General features: G+C 45.4%; 1 protein-coding gene across 1 annotated transcript in view; it reads right to left on the bottom strand.

Moving 5' to 3' along the window:
- Positions 1 to 623: 623 nt before the first annotated feature.
- The window catches only part of Nlrp12 (NLR family pyrin domain containing 12), a 26,557-nt gene continuing 11,025 nt past the window's right edge, over positions 624 to 16,155 (bottom strand). The window contains 7 exon segments of the mRNA XM_032896263.1: positions 624 to 711; positions 2,673 to 2,843; positions 5,141 to 5,311; positions 7,734 to 7,904; positions 10,066 to 10,236; positions 12,227 to 12,397; positions 14,050 to 14,220. Of these exon segments, the coding sequence (XP_032752154.1) occupies positions 624 to 711; positions 2,673 to 2,843; positions 5,141 to 5,311; positions 7,734 to 7,904; positions 10,066 to 10,236; positions 12,227 to 12,397; positions 14,050 to 14,220 (1,114 nt within the window).

Raw genomic sequence — 16,155 nt, forward strand, 5'->3', positions numbered from 1 at the left:
TCATATGCTAGGCTTTTAAACTGGTCCAGAGCCCTAGCTCACAAATTGCACATTTTGATGCCTCATTTGTGTCTCTGGAGCCTTCTATTTATAGCCACACCCCAGTTTTTTTACCCCCTGCTGTACAAATACCCAATTTTGAGTCCAGTCAAGTTTGCCAAGCTGGGGGTGTCCAGGAAAGTCTGTAGGGTTTACTGCTTGATACTGAGTTACCTCTGGGAAATTGCCTTGTACTATTCCCACATTAGCTCTTTTGAAATCTAGTCTGACTATAGTTCTAGATGTTGGTCAGTAGGCGGCAGCCTTGGTCCATGGAAATATCCAGAACTCAACTGGAGAGTTTTCTCTGTAGTCTTGATTTATTGCTCTTCAAACCTAACCAGCCAACTCGCCTGCATGGAGTCTATCTACATCAGACACAATGAGCTCCATCAAAGGTTGAGCGTTTAGGTCTCAATTTTTCTCAACCTGTACTTACTGAGCCTCCTGACCTCAGAAGACAGGGTTGCACTAGCTGGTTTCTGAGGATGACTGTCTTCATCTTACCATATACCAGAGACAAGCCTTAAAGTTCTGTCATAGCCAGAAACATCCGGAAGGTCTGGTCCATTCTGCATTACTGCTTAGCACCCAATATCTAGGTATGGTTTTGTGACTCGAAGTGCTGCCATCCTCCTGTGAGTCACTTTGTTCAGGTCCATTCCGAAAAGCCTGGGGACAAGCATGAATCAGTGTGGTGACTTAAAAGACAGCAACCTGGTAAAAATGCGGTATTTTAGCCTAGTAATCTCCCTACTCCTTTTTAAATATTTATGGAGACTTGATTGAATGCTTCCTGCTCTTGCACAGAACCAAGGTTCAGATCTACACAACCATTTTGAAACCCAACTCCCAGGGATCAGACATCTTGCCTATTTTGCCGCAAGCACATACACATACATAGGCATAGTTAACATAATCTTGAGAGCATGGGCAACTTGAGACAGCTCAGGATAGAGGTTTTTGCTGCCTGCTTTGCTATTCAGAGAGCACTGATCTCAAACTTAGCCTCAAACTTTACAAGTAGGTGCCCTGGAATTCAGGAACGTAATATGCAAATGTTTAAGATACTGGCAGTGCTGGAACCTGTGTACACTTCAGTGCTCTCCTGATGAGCCATCTTCCTAGCTTACATTTTAAGATAGGGTCTCATTAAGTTGCCCAGGCTGGCCTTGAATGTGGGATCCTCCTGTGAAGTTGGGATCCATACTCCCAGGTTTTTCTTGTGGGTTTATTGTATGCCATAGGTGTGCTTTGGGGAGGCAGAGATCAATTATTTGTGTGTGTTCTCTCCTACTCATGTGGGTCCTGAGGACTGAACTCAGGTGATCAAGGTAGACACTGAATGCCTTAACCTGCTGAACTATCTCACCAGCCCTTTGTTTTAAGCATGTCAGTAGTTTGCACACATGCATGCCTGAACCTTTTTTTTTTTCTTTTTTAGATTCGTTTATTTTAAAAGCATCTACTTTTTTTTTTTTTTTTTTTTTTTTTTTTGGAGCTGGGGACCGAACCCAGGGCCTTGCGTTTGCTAGGCAAGCGCTCTACCACTGAGCTAAATTCCCAACCCCAGATTCGTTTATTTTATGAGTACACTGGAGCTCACTGTCTTACACACCAGAAGAGTTCACCAGACTGTTGTGAGCCACCATGTGGTTACCTCTGGGAGAGCTGTCAGTGTTCTTAACCACTGAGCCATCTCTCCAGCCCCTGCCTGAACCTTCTATATGCAGTGCCAAAGGAAGTCAGAAGAGATTATTGGATCCCCTGGATCTGTAGTTATAGGTGGCTGTGAGCCACTGCATGGGTTCTGGAAACTGGGTCCTCTGCAAGAACAAGTGTTCTTAAGCACAGAGCCCCTCCCAATTTTTTGTTCGCCTGTTTGAGACAGGTCTCTTAGCAACCTGGAATGCTGGGTTTAAATGTGTTCCCAGCCACACCCAGCTCCTTACTCCCAATTTTGAGTGTCTTCAGTCTTTAAGAAGAACCTTAGGAGGGGCTTGAGAGATGGCTCAGCAGTTAAGAGCACTGACTGCTCTCCCAGAGGTCCTGAGTTCAGTTCCCAGCAACCACATTGTGGCTCACAACCATCTGTAATGGGATCTGATGCCCTCTTCTGGTGTGTCTGAAGACTTCAGCGGTAAACTCACAATACATAAAATAAGTCTTTTAAAAAAAAGGGGGAAGGGGGAGTAAGGCATCCTTCACCAAGCTTGTTTACCATTCCAGAATTCAGGAGGCTGAGGCAGAAGGATGGAGAGTTTGAAGTTTGAGGGCTAACTGATGAGGCTGTAACTTCTAGCTATCATGTAGTGCAACACCATGAGTGAAATATGATTTACATATGTGTATGTCTGTATGGGTATGAGGTAGGGTCATGCCCATGAAACCAGAAACCAGAGTCAGAACCGTGGGCACTAAGGTTATAGGTGACTGTAAACCAGCTGACTGGGGTGCTGAGAATTGAACCCAGGTCCTCAGAAGTGCAACGAGTGCTTTTAACTGCTGAGCTCTCTCTCCAGTGCTGTTTATCTAGTTTTATGCATCTCAATAATTTAGTATTCCTACCCCAAAATCTGAGCTCAGCATCCCACATCCTCTTTCCCCCCAAGAAGTCAGAATTCATTTCTCACCACAGGACACGAAGCTTGCACCCCGGATGCCTCAGCCTCTTGCACAGCAGACGAACACCGGTGTCCCCCAGAGCATTATTGGTCAGATAAAGCTCATTCAGGGTCTGACTGATTCCCAGGACTGAAGACAGGTCCTCACATGCTTTGGAAGTGAGGCCACAACTGTCCAGCCTGCAGAAGAAAAACTGAAGGTAGATGAGGCAGGCCATATTGATCCCATTGAGAACTGACCTTTTTTTTTATTAGATATATTTATTACACATACGGTGTTCTGCCTGCATGTGTGCATACCAGAAGAGGACACCAGATCTCATTATAGATGGCTATAAGTCACTATGTGGTTGCTGAAATTGAACTCAGCACCTCTGGAAGAGCAGTCAGTGCTCTGGACCTCTGAACCATCTCTCCAGCCCTGTTGACCATGTTTAGCCCGTGGTGTAGCCCTTAATCAGCAGTCTCCCCATCATGCTCACACACGGTTCTAATTAGCTCCAGTGTGCTACAAGCACAAAGATTTAGAGGGGCTGGAGAGAGAGCTCAGCAGCTAACTCCGTTTGTAGCTCTTGGGTTTAAGCCAGATGTGGTGTCACACACCTTTAATCCCAGCACTTGATGGGCAGAGGCAGTTGGATCTTTTTTTTTTTTTCTTTTCTTTTTCTTTTTTTTTCAGAGCTGGGGACCGAACCCAGGACCTTGTACTTGCTAGGCAAGCGCTCTACCACTGAGCTAAATCCCCAACCCGGCAGTTGGATCTCTTAAGCCCAAGGCTACCCTGGTCTCCAAAGCAAAGACTTGGGGTTGTTTCAAGCTCCTGCTATACCTTTCCATCCTGTCACCGAACCAGACTCTATCCTTTGGAACTGTAAGCCAAATAAACCTATTTTTCCATGTTGCTTTTGGTCAGAGTGTCTTATCACAACAGAAAAATAGTACAAGTTATAAGAATGTGAGTGATTATAGATTGGATCCCCATGTGGTTTGGAGCCAAAGATCAATTATTTCCTTTTGTGGCTAATTGTTCCTCAGTTTTAGTCTAGAGCCAAATTTGGCCTCGTAGAGAAGAGGTAGGAATTGTGTCAGCCCTCAGTGGTTCCCTGTCTCTTGGAACTCATCTTGACCAAGCCAGCTCAGGCAGTCAACAGGTTCTCTAGGGCAGGAGTGAGAATTAAAAAGAAAAATGGCAATTAGACTACACTGTAGCATGACTCCAGCCAGTTCTGAGATTGAAGTGGGTTTATTTTTTCCCAATCTGCTTTTATACCATTTTATGTTTTTTTTAGAAAGATTTATTTATTTATTATATATAAGTACACTGTAGCTGTCAGACACACCAGAAGAGGGCATCAGATCTCATTACAGATGGTTGTGAGCCACCATGTGGTTGCTGGGAATTGAACTCAGGACCTCTGGAAGAGCAGTCAGTGCTCTTAACCACTGAGCTATCTCTCCAGCCCTTATTTTTTATTTTTTTTAAGATTTATTTATTTTATATGAGTATACTGTTGTTGTCTTCAGACACACCAGAGCAGAGTACTGGATCCCGTTATAGATGGTTGTGAGCCACCATGTGATTGCTGGGAATTGAACTCAGGACCTCTAGCCCCATACCATTTTAATTACATGCAAGTAATAAGGTCATTTCTAGGTTAAGGAACAAGCAAGGCAATAAACGAAATTCTGTGATCACTCTTTCTAAGGGCTTGTCAGGATGACCTAAGCCTACTTCCCTGTCCTAGCCCAAAGTCAAACTCTTGCCTGAAGCCGACTTCTTTGTTCTAACCCAAAATCAGATTCCTGCCTGAGCTTACTTCCCTGTCCCTGCCCAAAGTCAAATTCCTGCCAAATTTCTAGAAGAGGGCCCCAAAGCTCACCACACATCTGTAAACAATGAGTCTTTTTTTTTTTTTCTTTTTTTCGGAGCTGGGGACCGAACCCAGGGCCTTGCGCTTGCTAGGCAAGTGCTCTACCACTGAGCTAAATCCCCAACCCAACAATGAGTCTTAATATCTGCAGCCTGTTAAGGATGTGAATTTGGAAGCCTGAGAATGGTGACACACACCTTTAATCCCAGAATTTGGACAGGCAGGCAGAGGCAGGCAGATCTCAAAGTTCCAAGCCAGCCTGGTCTACAGAGTAAGTTCCAGGCAGCCAAGGTTAAACAGTGAAACCCTGTCTCAAAAACAAATTAAGGGGCTGGAGAGATGGCTCAGTGGTTAAGAGCACCAACTGTTCTTCCTGAGGTCCTGAGTTCAAATCCCAGCGACCACATGGTGGCTCACAGCCATCTGTAATGGGGTGCGATACCCTCTTATGGTGTGTCTGAAGGGATCAACAGTGTATTCACATACATAAAATAAATAAATCTTTAAAAAAAAAAAAAAAAGGCAGGGGAAGGGACGCAGAAACACAAACGCCTCCATTAACATTCCCGCCCTTCCCTTCTCCTCCCCACCAAGGAAAACACTCACCAGAGCTTCTGGAGTCTGCAGGTCTGGTGCCTCAGTCCTTCCCCCAGCAGCCACAGGCCCCTGTCTCCCAAGTCATTGAAGCTCAGGTCCAGCTCTCGGAGGCACGTGTTGACCTGGAGCACACCAGCAACCCCTGCACACGCGTCTGAGCCCAGTCGGCAAATGCCCAGCCTAGAGGAAGCGATGGGTGGCCAAGCTGAGTTTGCCCTATGCCTTTAGGTAATGTCACCCGGGCTGGGCTTAATGTGCCAAATTTGTATGCTGGGTCCAGGGGTATGGCTTTGCCTCCCTTTGAAAGAGAAAGAGAAGGCAGAGAGGAAGATAGGAGAGAAAGCAAGGGCCCAGGTAGGATGAAACCCAGAAAAGTACAAAATAAATCAGAAAGGGAGAGGGGCTGGAGATAGAGCCCAGCACTGTCAAGCACTGGTTGGATGACCAGCACCTGTGTGGCAGCTCACAACTGGCAGTAACTCCAGGCCCAGGATATCTAAATCCTTCTTCTAGCCTATGTGGGCATTAGGCATGTATGTGGTCATACGCATACATGTGGGCAATAAGCGATATATGTAGTTTTACAACATTTTTATTAAGAAAGGTGGGGTGTTGTTCATTAGTTTACTTTGCCTACATGTTTGTGTGAGGGTGTCAGATCCCCTGGAACTGGAGTTACAGGTGTTGTAAGCCACCATATGGGTGCTGGGAATTGAACCTGGGTTCTCTGGAAGAGCAGCTAATGCTTTTAGTCACTTAGCCCAATCTCTAGCCCCTAGTTTTTACACTGTTTAAAGTTAGCGTATGCATGTGTGCACACATCCATTTATGCACATGGTGCTTTGAATAATGCCCATAAGGCAGTCACCTGTTTCGGGAGTTTAATTCAGATCCTTAGGCTGGCCAACCATGCACCCTTTTTCCCCCAGTGAGGCATATAGTCCTGGGTGTTCTGGAACACTGTGTAGCCCAGGGTGATTTTGATTGTCTGTTTGTTTGTTTGCTTACAGACAGGGTCTTATGCAGCTCTGATTATCCTGGAACCCACTATATAGACCAGGCTAGCCTAGAACTCAAAGACATCCATCTGCCTCAGCCCCCCAAGTGCTAGGATTAAAGGCATGCAACACCATACCTGGCTAAGAGCATAACTTATAAAAGATGTTTATTTTTACTTTAATGTGTATAAGCATTTTGCCTACATGCATGTGCACCACATGCAGGCCTGGTGCCCACGGAGGATAGAAGAGGAAGTCGGATTCCCTGGAACTGGAGTTATAGCTGGTCAGTTATGGATGGTGGGTTGTGAGTCATGATGTGGGTGCTGGGAAGTAAACCCTGGTCCTCTGTCAGAGTATCTCTTAACTACTGAGCCTTCTCCCTAGCCACTATAGGCATTTTCCTGATGGTTAACTAATTCAGGAACCAACTGTAGGCAGTATAACCCTAGGCCAGTAGGTCTGGCCTGTGTAAAACAACTGACAGTGACACAGAGCTGAGTATATGGGGGTCCATGACCTTAATCCCAGCACTCAGAGACAGGTGGGTTTATGAGAGTTCCAGACCAGCCTGGTCTACAGAGTTCCAGGACAGCCAGGGCTACACAGGAAAACCCTGTCTTGAAAACCCTCCAGGAGGGCTAGAGAGATGGCTCAGTGGTTAGGAACACTGACTGCTCTTCTAGAGGTCCTGAGTTCAAGTCCCAGCATCTACAAGGTGGCTTACAACCATCTGTAATGGGATCCAATGCCCCTTTCTGGTGTGTCTGAAGACAGCTACAGTGTACTCATATATAATAAATAGATCTTTATTTATTTTTTTTTTTTTTCGGAGCTGGGGAGCTAGGCAAGCGCTCTACCACTGAGCTAAAACCCCAACCCCCATAAATAGATCTTTAAAAAAAAAAAAAAAAAAAAAGGAAAAAAAAGAAAAGAAAAAGGCTTCTCCTTAAGATTTGAATAAAAGTTTTGCTGAAAAAAAAAAAAAAAAAAAAAAAAGAAAAGAAAAACCAGGAAAACAAAACAGAAAAACAAAAAAGCCAGCTAGTAGAGCAAGCCAGAGCGAACAAGCCAGTAAGCAGCACTCTTTAATGTTGTTTTGTTCTGCTTTTTTTCCCGGCTTCAAACTTCTGCCTCGGGTTCCTTCAATAAAGAACTATAAGGGGTTGGGGATTTGGCTCAGCGGTAGAGCGCTTGCCTAGCAAGCGCAAGGCCCTGGGTTCGATCCCCAGCTCTCAAAAAAAAAAAAAAAAAAAAAAAAAAAAAAAAAAAACTATAACCTGCAAGCTAAAATAAACCCTTGCCTTCCAGAGTTGCTTTGGCCATGATGTTTATCACAGTAACAGAAAACAAACTAGAACAGAAGGTACAGTTTGGTCAGCGATGTTTGTTCTGTTAGCCAATCTTCCCTGGAAATTAGGTAGACAGAAGGGCAGAAGGGCAATTTCAAGGAATGTCAGTAGTTTGTATTAAAAAAAAAAAAAAAAGGTCTTGTGGCAAGAAATCTTGAAATAAAGATGCTATATCTAGAGGGAATAGGAGGCACCACGGCCTCAGTGCCAGAGAAGAGAGAGCTAGAATGCTGAACTTAGAGTCCCACTTACCGGAGGGTCTGGAGTTTGCAATCTGGATGCCTGAGGCCCTCACACAGCAGAAGCACCCCAGAATCCCCAAGGTCGTTCAGACCCAGGTCCAGCTCCATCAGGCTCTGGTTCATTTTGAGAGTAGAAGCCAGATCTTCACAGGAAGCTTGTCCAAGGTGGCAGATCTTCAGCCTGCATAAAATCCAGCTCAGTAAGCATGGGGGACCTGTTGGGGGTGCTAAACTTATCCTCTGTCCTGTCTTCACAGTTAAAAGTCCTCAGCAAACTGTGTGGCTCATACCTGTGATACCCACTGGCATTTGGTAGACAGAGGCAGGAGGATGTTCCATTAGAGACTAGCTTAGGCACATAGTAAGACTCTGTCTCAAAAATCGAGAAGGGGGGCTGGAGAGTGGTTAAGAGCACTGACTGCTCTTCCAGAGGTCCTGAGTTCAAATCCCAGCAACCACCTGGTGGCTCACAACCATCTATACTGGATCTGATGCCCTCGTCTGGTGTGTCTGAAGACAGCGACAGTGTACTTATATATAATAAATATTATTTTTTAAAAAAAATCTAGAAGGTAGGGGTGTAGCTCAGTAGTAGGGCACTTGCTTGGTACATGCAAAGTCCTGGGTTTGATTCCCAGCACCACCAAAAAAAACCCAAGACAAAACAAAACAAAACAAAACAAATAATATTACATGTATCAGATTACGTGTGTGTGTGTGTGTGTGTGTGTGTGTGTGTGTGTTTCAAATTACAGTTAAAATTGTTTTATGATGTCACATGTGGTGGTGCATGCACTATCTTTAATCCCAGCACTCAAAAACCAAAGTCAGATGGAATCCCTGTTGAATTCAAGGCCAGCCTAGTCTAACGTATTACACTTCAGGTTAGTCAAAGATACAGTGAGACCCTGTCTCAAGAAGTATTTGGCGGGGTTGGGGAGATGGCTCAGCAGTTATGAGCGCTGACTGCTCTTCCCGAGGTCCTGAGTTCAATTCCCAGCAACCACATGGTGGCTCACAACCATCTATACTGGATCTGATGCCCTCTTCTGGTGTGTCTGAAGACAGCTACAGTGCACTCAAATAAATAAATAAATAAATATTTTGTGGATAGACATGTGTAGATGCTTACAGAACAAGTGCTCTTAACTACCAAGCCATCTCTCCAGTCCCCGAGGGTTGAGTTTTTTGGTTTTGTTTTGATTGATAGATAGATAGATAGGTAGGTAGATAGATAGATAGATAGATAGATAGATAGATAGATAGATAGATAGGTAGGTAGATGCAGGAACCCATTGTGGGCAGCGTTGCAGGACAACTTGCAAGAGTCAGCTCTTCTCCCCTTGCATAATATGGACTCCTGGCACTGAACTGGGGTTGACAGGCTCATTGACAGGTACCTTTACCCTTAACCACCTCACCAACCCTTACAGATAGTTGGGGTTTTTTTTTGTTTTGTTTTGTTTTGTTTTGTTTCCGGAGCTGGGGACCGAACCCAGGGCCTTGCGCTTGCTAGGCAAGCGCTCTACCACTGAGCTAAATCCCCAACCCCCGGATAGTTTTTTAGTAAGACTTCTTTTCCTTGGGTAAAACAAGTAAGACCGGCACGCGTCTTGGGCCTTTGATGCCAGCACTTTGGGGTTATGTATGTGAAGATAAGGTTTCTATTTCCTCAATAATAGTCCAGGGGATTGAATTTAGGTCATCAGGTTTGATGACAAGCGCTTTTACCTGCTAAGTCATCTTTCTGGCCCCTGTTGCCAATTATTTTTTTTTAAAGATTTATTCATTTATTATATATAAGTACACTGTAGCTGTCTTCAGATACACCAGAAGAGGGCATCAGATCTCTTTACAGATGGTTGTGAGCCACTATGTGGTTGCTGGGAATTGAACTCAGGACCTCTGGAAGAGCAATTGGTGCTCTTAACTGCTGAGCCATCTCTCCAGCCCGCCAATTATTTTTATTTTATTTTAAACATTATCATTTTATGAGGCTAGAGAGATGGCTTCGAGGTTAAGAGCTCTGGCTGCTCTTCCAGAGGACCTGGGTTCCAAGATCCGGTGGGGGTAGCTTTACAGAAGTTGTGACTGCCTTGTGGATGCTGGGAACTGCCCCAAGGTCCTTTTGTGAAACCAACAAGGGTTCTTAACCTCTGAGCCATCTTTCCAGTTCCCTTTTACTTCAGGCTTGAGTAAGACACCAAGAACCTGAAAACACCCCATTGGCAACAGCCCCACACAGGGTCCTGAGCCGGGATGAGATGTAACTCCTGACTCATTTGTCTGCTTTCATTCCACACAGACAGACCTGCCCTCTGAGCTGGCCCAGGAGAACTCACCACAAGGTCCGCAGCCTGCAGACTGGGTGCCTCAGCCCTTGACACAGTAACTTCAGCCCCAAATCCTCCAAGGGGTTTCCTGTCAGATCCAGTTCTACAAGATGTGGGTTGTTGCTGAGAACAGAGGCCAGTGCTCGGCCAGCCGCAGCCTCCAGCAAACACTTCCTCAGCCTAGGAGGGAGAAGGTGAAGAGGCTGCCATGTTCTGTGTAGTTATCCAACATGAACCTGTGTCATTTTTTCTCTTCCCTATGTAGTTGGTTTGGTTTGGTTGGTTGGTTTTGTTTAGTGAGTCGGGGTCTAAGTAGACCAGGCTAGGCTTGAACTCACAGAGATCCACCTGCCCTTGCTTCCCAAGTGCTGGGATTAAAGGTATGTACCACACAAGGCCTCAAATAATTTTTAAAGAATCTATTGGCAACAGGTATGAAGGACCCTAGTTCTTACTGAAGTGTAAGAGCTACTAAGAGGCTTGCCCTGGGGGCTGGAGAGATGGCTCAGTGGTTAAGAGCACTACTGCTCTTCCAGAGGTCCTGAGTTCAAATCCCAGCAACCACATGGTGGCTCACAACCATCTGTAATTTGTAATGGGATCTGATGCCCTCTTCTGGTGTCTGAAGATGTACACTGTAGCTACAGTGTATTCATATACATATAATAAAGAAATTTAAAAAAAGAAAAAAAAAGAGGCTTGGCCTGGTAGGAAGTAGGTAGGTTGTGGGGTTCATGTGAAGGACCCTAGGGGCTTTTGCCAGCCTTATACCCACTACCTCAGGTCAAGATTAGGCCAAGTATCAGCTTCCCGCCTTGGGTCAAGAGTAGGCCAAGTTCTATTCTTCATCCACAGTTCTCAGGAGGAGCAGGGACTTGAAAAACTGCAAAATATACTGATAGTCACCTGACCCTCTGGCTCCAGATAGAGTTCGAATGCATGTCACATGCTTGCTAGCCAATAGATTTAAAGGTCAATATGCTTAGCCAATAAGTTAAAACTGTATTGTAACCTTGCTAATGTAACCTGTACCCCTAAAAAAGTATAAAACTACTTGTTAATAGCCATTCGGGGTCACCTTCTAGTCACTCGCCACGAGGGTCTACCCCAACACACGCCAGGAAAAATAAGCCTTGCCTTTGCATCGAACTCTGTCCTCATGTCTCACTTGTGGGGGAGGGGGTTGCCTGATAGTTAAGACACGCTTCGAAGGGGTTGGGGATTTAGCTCAGTGGTAGAGAGCTTGCCTAGCAAGCACAAGGCCCTGGGTTCGGTCCCCAGCTCCGAAAAAAAAAAAAAAAAGAAAAGAAAAAAAAAAAGACACACTTCGAGCCTTACAGGTATAATCATGTACCCCTTTAATCTTACCACTTGGGAGTCAGAGGCACACAGATCTCTGTAAGTTCAAAGTCAACCTAGTCTACACAGCAAGTTCAAATCAGGAAGGGCTACACAGTGAGACCTTGTCTCAAAAGACCAAAACTGAAGACAAAGACGAACAAACAAAATATATATATTTTTTTAAAATGAACCTTTTGGGGATAGTAAGGAAAGGTGGGCTGGGTTTGATCTGTGCATGTGATATACATACCAAAATACCACACTGAAGGTTAGGTGTGGTGGCATACCCAGCATATATACAGATCACAGAATGAGCAGTTCAAGGCCAGCCTATGCTACATAGCAAGTTTGAGGCCAGCCTGGGCTACAAGAGATGGCTCAGTAGTTAAGAGCACTGACTGCTCTTCCAGAGGTCCTGAGTTCAATTCCCAGCAACCACATGGTGGCTCACAACCATCTGTAATGGAATCTGATGCCCTCTTCTGGTGTGGCTGAAGACAGCTACAGTGTACTCATATACATCAAATAAATATATAAATAAAATAAATAAAAAGAGAGAAAGGGGTTGGGGATTTAGCTCAGTGATAGGCGCTTGCCTAGCAAGCACAAGGCCCTGGGTTCGGTCCCCAGCTCGAAAAAAAAAAAAAAAAAAAAAAAAAAAAAAAGAGAGAGAGAAAGAATAGGGGTTGGGGATCAGACATTGAATCTCAGTAATGTGTACAATATGCCAATAAGATTTAAAGAGCAGGGGGAGGAGCAGCAGGAAGGTGAGCAAGAGGAGCAGGAGCAGCAGGGGAAGAACACGCGTGCCTGGTGCAGACCCACTCACTGGATCATCTGCAGCCTACACCTTGGGTGCTGTAACCCCTCACAGAGCAGCTCTAGGCCTAGCACTCCAATGCTGTTGCCACTGAGGTCCAGCCTGATTAAATTCCTGTTGGCGATGAGAGCCGCTGCGAGATCCTGGCAGGCTGATCCGGAGATGTGACACCTCTTCAGCCTTAGGTGGGAAGGAAGACAGAAGCAAGTCGTTTACTTGGTGGCTGTTCTGGAATTCTCTGCATTATGTTTGTCTCTCTCTCTTTTTTTTTTTTTTTTTTTTGGGGGGAGCTGGGGACCAAACCCAGGACCTTGCGCTTGCTAGGCAAGCGCTCTACCACTGAGCTAAATCCCCAACCCCTTGTCTCTCTTTTTAAAGGTTACACGTGCCACTCCCTCACCTCTTTTTTGTTTAGATTTTTCCCGCTTGAGACAGGGTTCCTCTGTAGCCTTGGCTGTCCCGGGACTCGCTCTGCAGAGCTGACTGGCCCCGAACTCCGTAGACTGCCTGGCTTTGCCACTACACCTGGGTCGTTTTTCCCCTTTTCTCTGATTAAATTGCACATTTGTAGCCCTGGGTTTCTGTCTTGAGGACCTTCTGCATTGAGGCTTGGGTGGTGGTGGTTTTGTTTGGAGTTTTCCCAAATCATAAAAATGGTATAGGGGTTAGATAGAGGTCTCCATGTATGAAGTGAAGACCTGGGTTTTATCCTCAGCACCCCAGGAAAAAATCTGGACGTGGCTCCGTTGGTAGAGCCCCTGCCTAAAATCACCCAGTGAAGGTCTGTGGCATGACTCAGTGGAAGTTCCTGCCTAGAATGGCCCGCGGGGGGCTGGGGGCTGTGGGGCCGGAGTGTGACTCAGGGGTAGAGTTCCTGCCTAGAATTGCCCAGTGGGGGGTGGGGGACTGAAGTGTGACTTCTTCCTGGTAGAGTTCCTGCCTAAAATTGCCCAGTTGGGGGCCTGGAGTATGACTCACCGGCAGAATTCCTGCCTAGAATTGCTCAGTAGGGGTTGGGGGTAGGGGCTGGAGTGTGACTCAGTGGTAGAGCTCCACCCTTGCATAGAGGAGGCTGAGGCAAGCAGATTCCAGGAGTAAACTCCAGACTCAGTTTTAAGAGCTTGCTTCAAAATATAAGGCTGTAGGACTGGGGAGAAGACTCACTGGTTAAGAGCACATATTGCTGTTGCAAAGGACCCAAATTCTATTCCCAGTACCAATGTCAGGCAGCTCACAAGGGCTTATAAGTCTAGTTTCAGATAATCTAATATCTGTCTGTCCTCTTCATAGGCAGACATAGATATAAATAAATAATAAAAAAAACTTAAAGGTTGTAAGCCTAGCACAGAATCACACACCTTTAATCTCAGCACCGTGGGGAGATGAGGGTGGGGCTAGGGGAAGGCAGGTAGATCCCTTGAGTCCACACTGAATTATATAGAGAGCTCCAGAGCAGCCAGGGCTACATAGCGAAACCCCGCTTTGTTTTGTTTGTTTGTTTGTTTTGTTTTGTTGTTGTTTTCAGTGGAAGAAGAGGGTCTAGAAAGATGGCTCAGTGGTTAAGAGCACTGGATTATCTTCCAAGAGATTGGAGTTCAATTCCCAGCAACCAAATGGCAGCTCACAACTATCTGTAACGCCTGTTCCAGGGAATCTGACAGCCTTATACAGACATACAGAATAAAAATTATATTTAAAAAAAGTGGAAGAAGAGGCTTCCCTACAGTGGCACACTGCCACAGGCCGCATGGCAAACAGACGTCACCCTGTGTATTCTTCTTGGATGAGCCTATGGGAGAGGGTGGGAAACTCACGTTGCAGCCGGGACTCACCTCAGGTTCTGAAGCTTGCAGTTTGCGTGTCGGAGGCCTTGACAGAGCAGCCTCACGCCCTGGCTGCCCAAGGCGTTCCGGTACAAGGCCAGCTCGATCAGGTTTGAGTTGGTGCAGACGGTTGCTGAGAGGTATGCACTGTAGATGTCAGGAAGGATGTTCCTCTCCTGTCTGCAAAGGCCAACGTGTAGTTTAGTGGTCCATATAGTCATTAGGCTGACACAAGTATTCCATTGAACAACTCAGGAAGCATTTTAGCCTCTTTGTGTAATGTTTCTTTTCCCCTTGCTATTTTCAAGATTTTCAAGTTTATCTCAAACTCCAAGACTATTAGATTATTCGTGTGTGTGTATGTGTGTGTCTGTCTGTCTGTCTGTCTGTCTGTCTGTGTGCATGTGCACACGAGTTTGTTTTGTTTTGAAACATGATCTCACTGTTTAGCTCTAGCTGCCCTAGAACTAAGCAGACCATTTTGGCCTTGAACTCACAGAGACAGATCCGCCAGCCTCTGCCTCCTGAGTACTGGGAATAAAAGCGTGTGCCATTACAGCACCTGGTTTTGGGTCCAAAAATGTAGAATGACCCAAGCAGGCCCAGAGTCCAGCAAAGCAAGATTTGAATTAGGCAGCAAAACTGATTAGCCAGGGAGAACAGCACAGACTCAGGAGTTGATGTGTCTTCAAAGGTTCATCTTAGTATTTAAGCAGATAACAAATTGGTTTTCTACTCAGGCCGCTACTGATCAGTCAGGGCCACAGAACAGACTCAGGCACTGAACTGCATAATGCTGAGTCAGAATGCTACAGAGTTTCTAAGCTCCCAAACAACGTGTCTGTGCCATCTTCTCCCACCAATCAGGATTTAGGGATAGGGGATTTCCTTAGGAACATGTCTTTGTGGTACCCTTATCCTGTCTGGTCCCTTTGGTTGGATTAGTCAATTGTAGGAGGCGACTTGCCTAGCATTCATGCATTCATGTTTCAACTTGCCAACCAGGATTTCGCTCTCTCTCTCTCTCTCTCTCTCTCTCTCTCTCTCTCTCTCTCTCTCTCTCTGCCAATCAGGATGCCAGTTACCCAGGAAGGTCTTGGGAACTTAAACTTTATTTGACCCATATTCAAAATGGAACTTTTATCCAAAATGGCTTCAGTTTGGTTCCTTCTTATACGGGATTGTTTTGCTTTTCAAGACAAGGTTTCTCTGTGTAGTCCTGACTATCCTGGAACTCTCTTTCTGTAGACCAGGCTCGCCTCAAGCTCAGCAATTGTCTTGCCTCTACCTCTGGAGTGCTAGAATTAAAGTCATGCACCACAATGCTCTGCTGAATTATTTATTTATTGTTGTTATTATTATTATTATCATCATCACCACCACCACCATCGTATCATCATCATCATCGTCGTCATCGTCATCATTGTCATCGTCATCATCATCATCATCATCATCATTCTTTTTTGAAGCAGGGTTTCTCTGTAGAACTCACTCTGTAGATAAATCTGGCCTAGACATCGACCTGTTTCTGCCCCCCAAGTGCTGGGATTAAAGGTGTATGCCACTAACACCCCACCTGAAAAGTTTTTGGTTTTGTTTTTAATTTTCTTTTTTTAAAGATTTATTTACTTATTATGTATACAGCAGTCTACCTACCCGTATGTCTGCAGGCCAGAAGAGGGCACCAGATCTCATTATAGATGGTTATGAGCCACCCACCATGTGGTTGCTGGGAATTGAACTCACGACCTCTGGAAGAGCAGTCAGTGCTCTTAACCACTGAGCCATCTCTTCAGCCCCTGCAAAGGTTTGATGTAACAGATTCTCCCTATCATAAGTAGCTCCAGTTTAGTATCAGTGAATACTGATTAAGCAAACGTCCCTGCTCTTGCACTATTTGCTATTTTTCTTTCTATATAGAGACTACCCTGCATGTTTTGGAGACCGCCTTGTATGCTGTTTGGATCCCACTGAGTATTTAGAGACTGTCTAATGTTTTGCTGGAACCAACCTGCCTACATGGGCCCATTCGCAGCATCTCCACTTATCGCCACTAGGTGTCAGTAGCACCATCTAGCTTCCCAGTGTGGCAACAAAACCACTTCCACAGATTTC

This window comes from Rattus rattus, chromosome 2 (genome assembly GCF_011064425.1).
Source record: "Rattus rattus isolate New Zealand chromosome 2, Rrattus_CSIRO_v1, whole genome shotgun sequence".
Taxonomy (NCBI): Eukaryota; Metazoa; Chordata; class Mammalia; order Rodentia; family Muridae; genus Rattus; species Rattus rattus.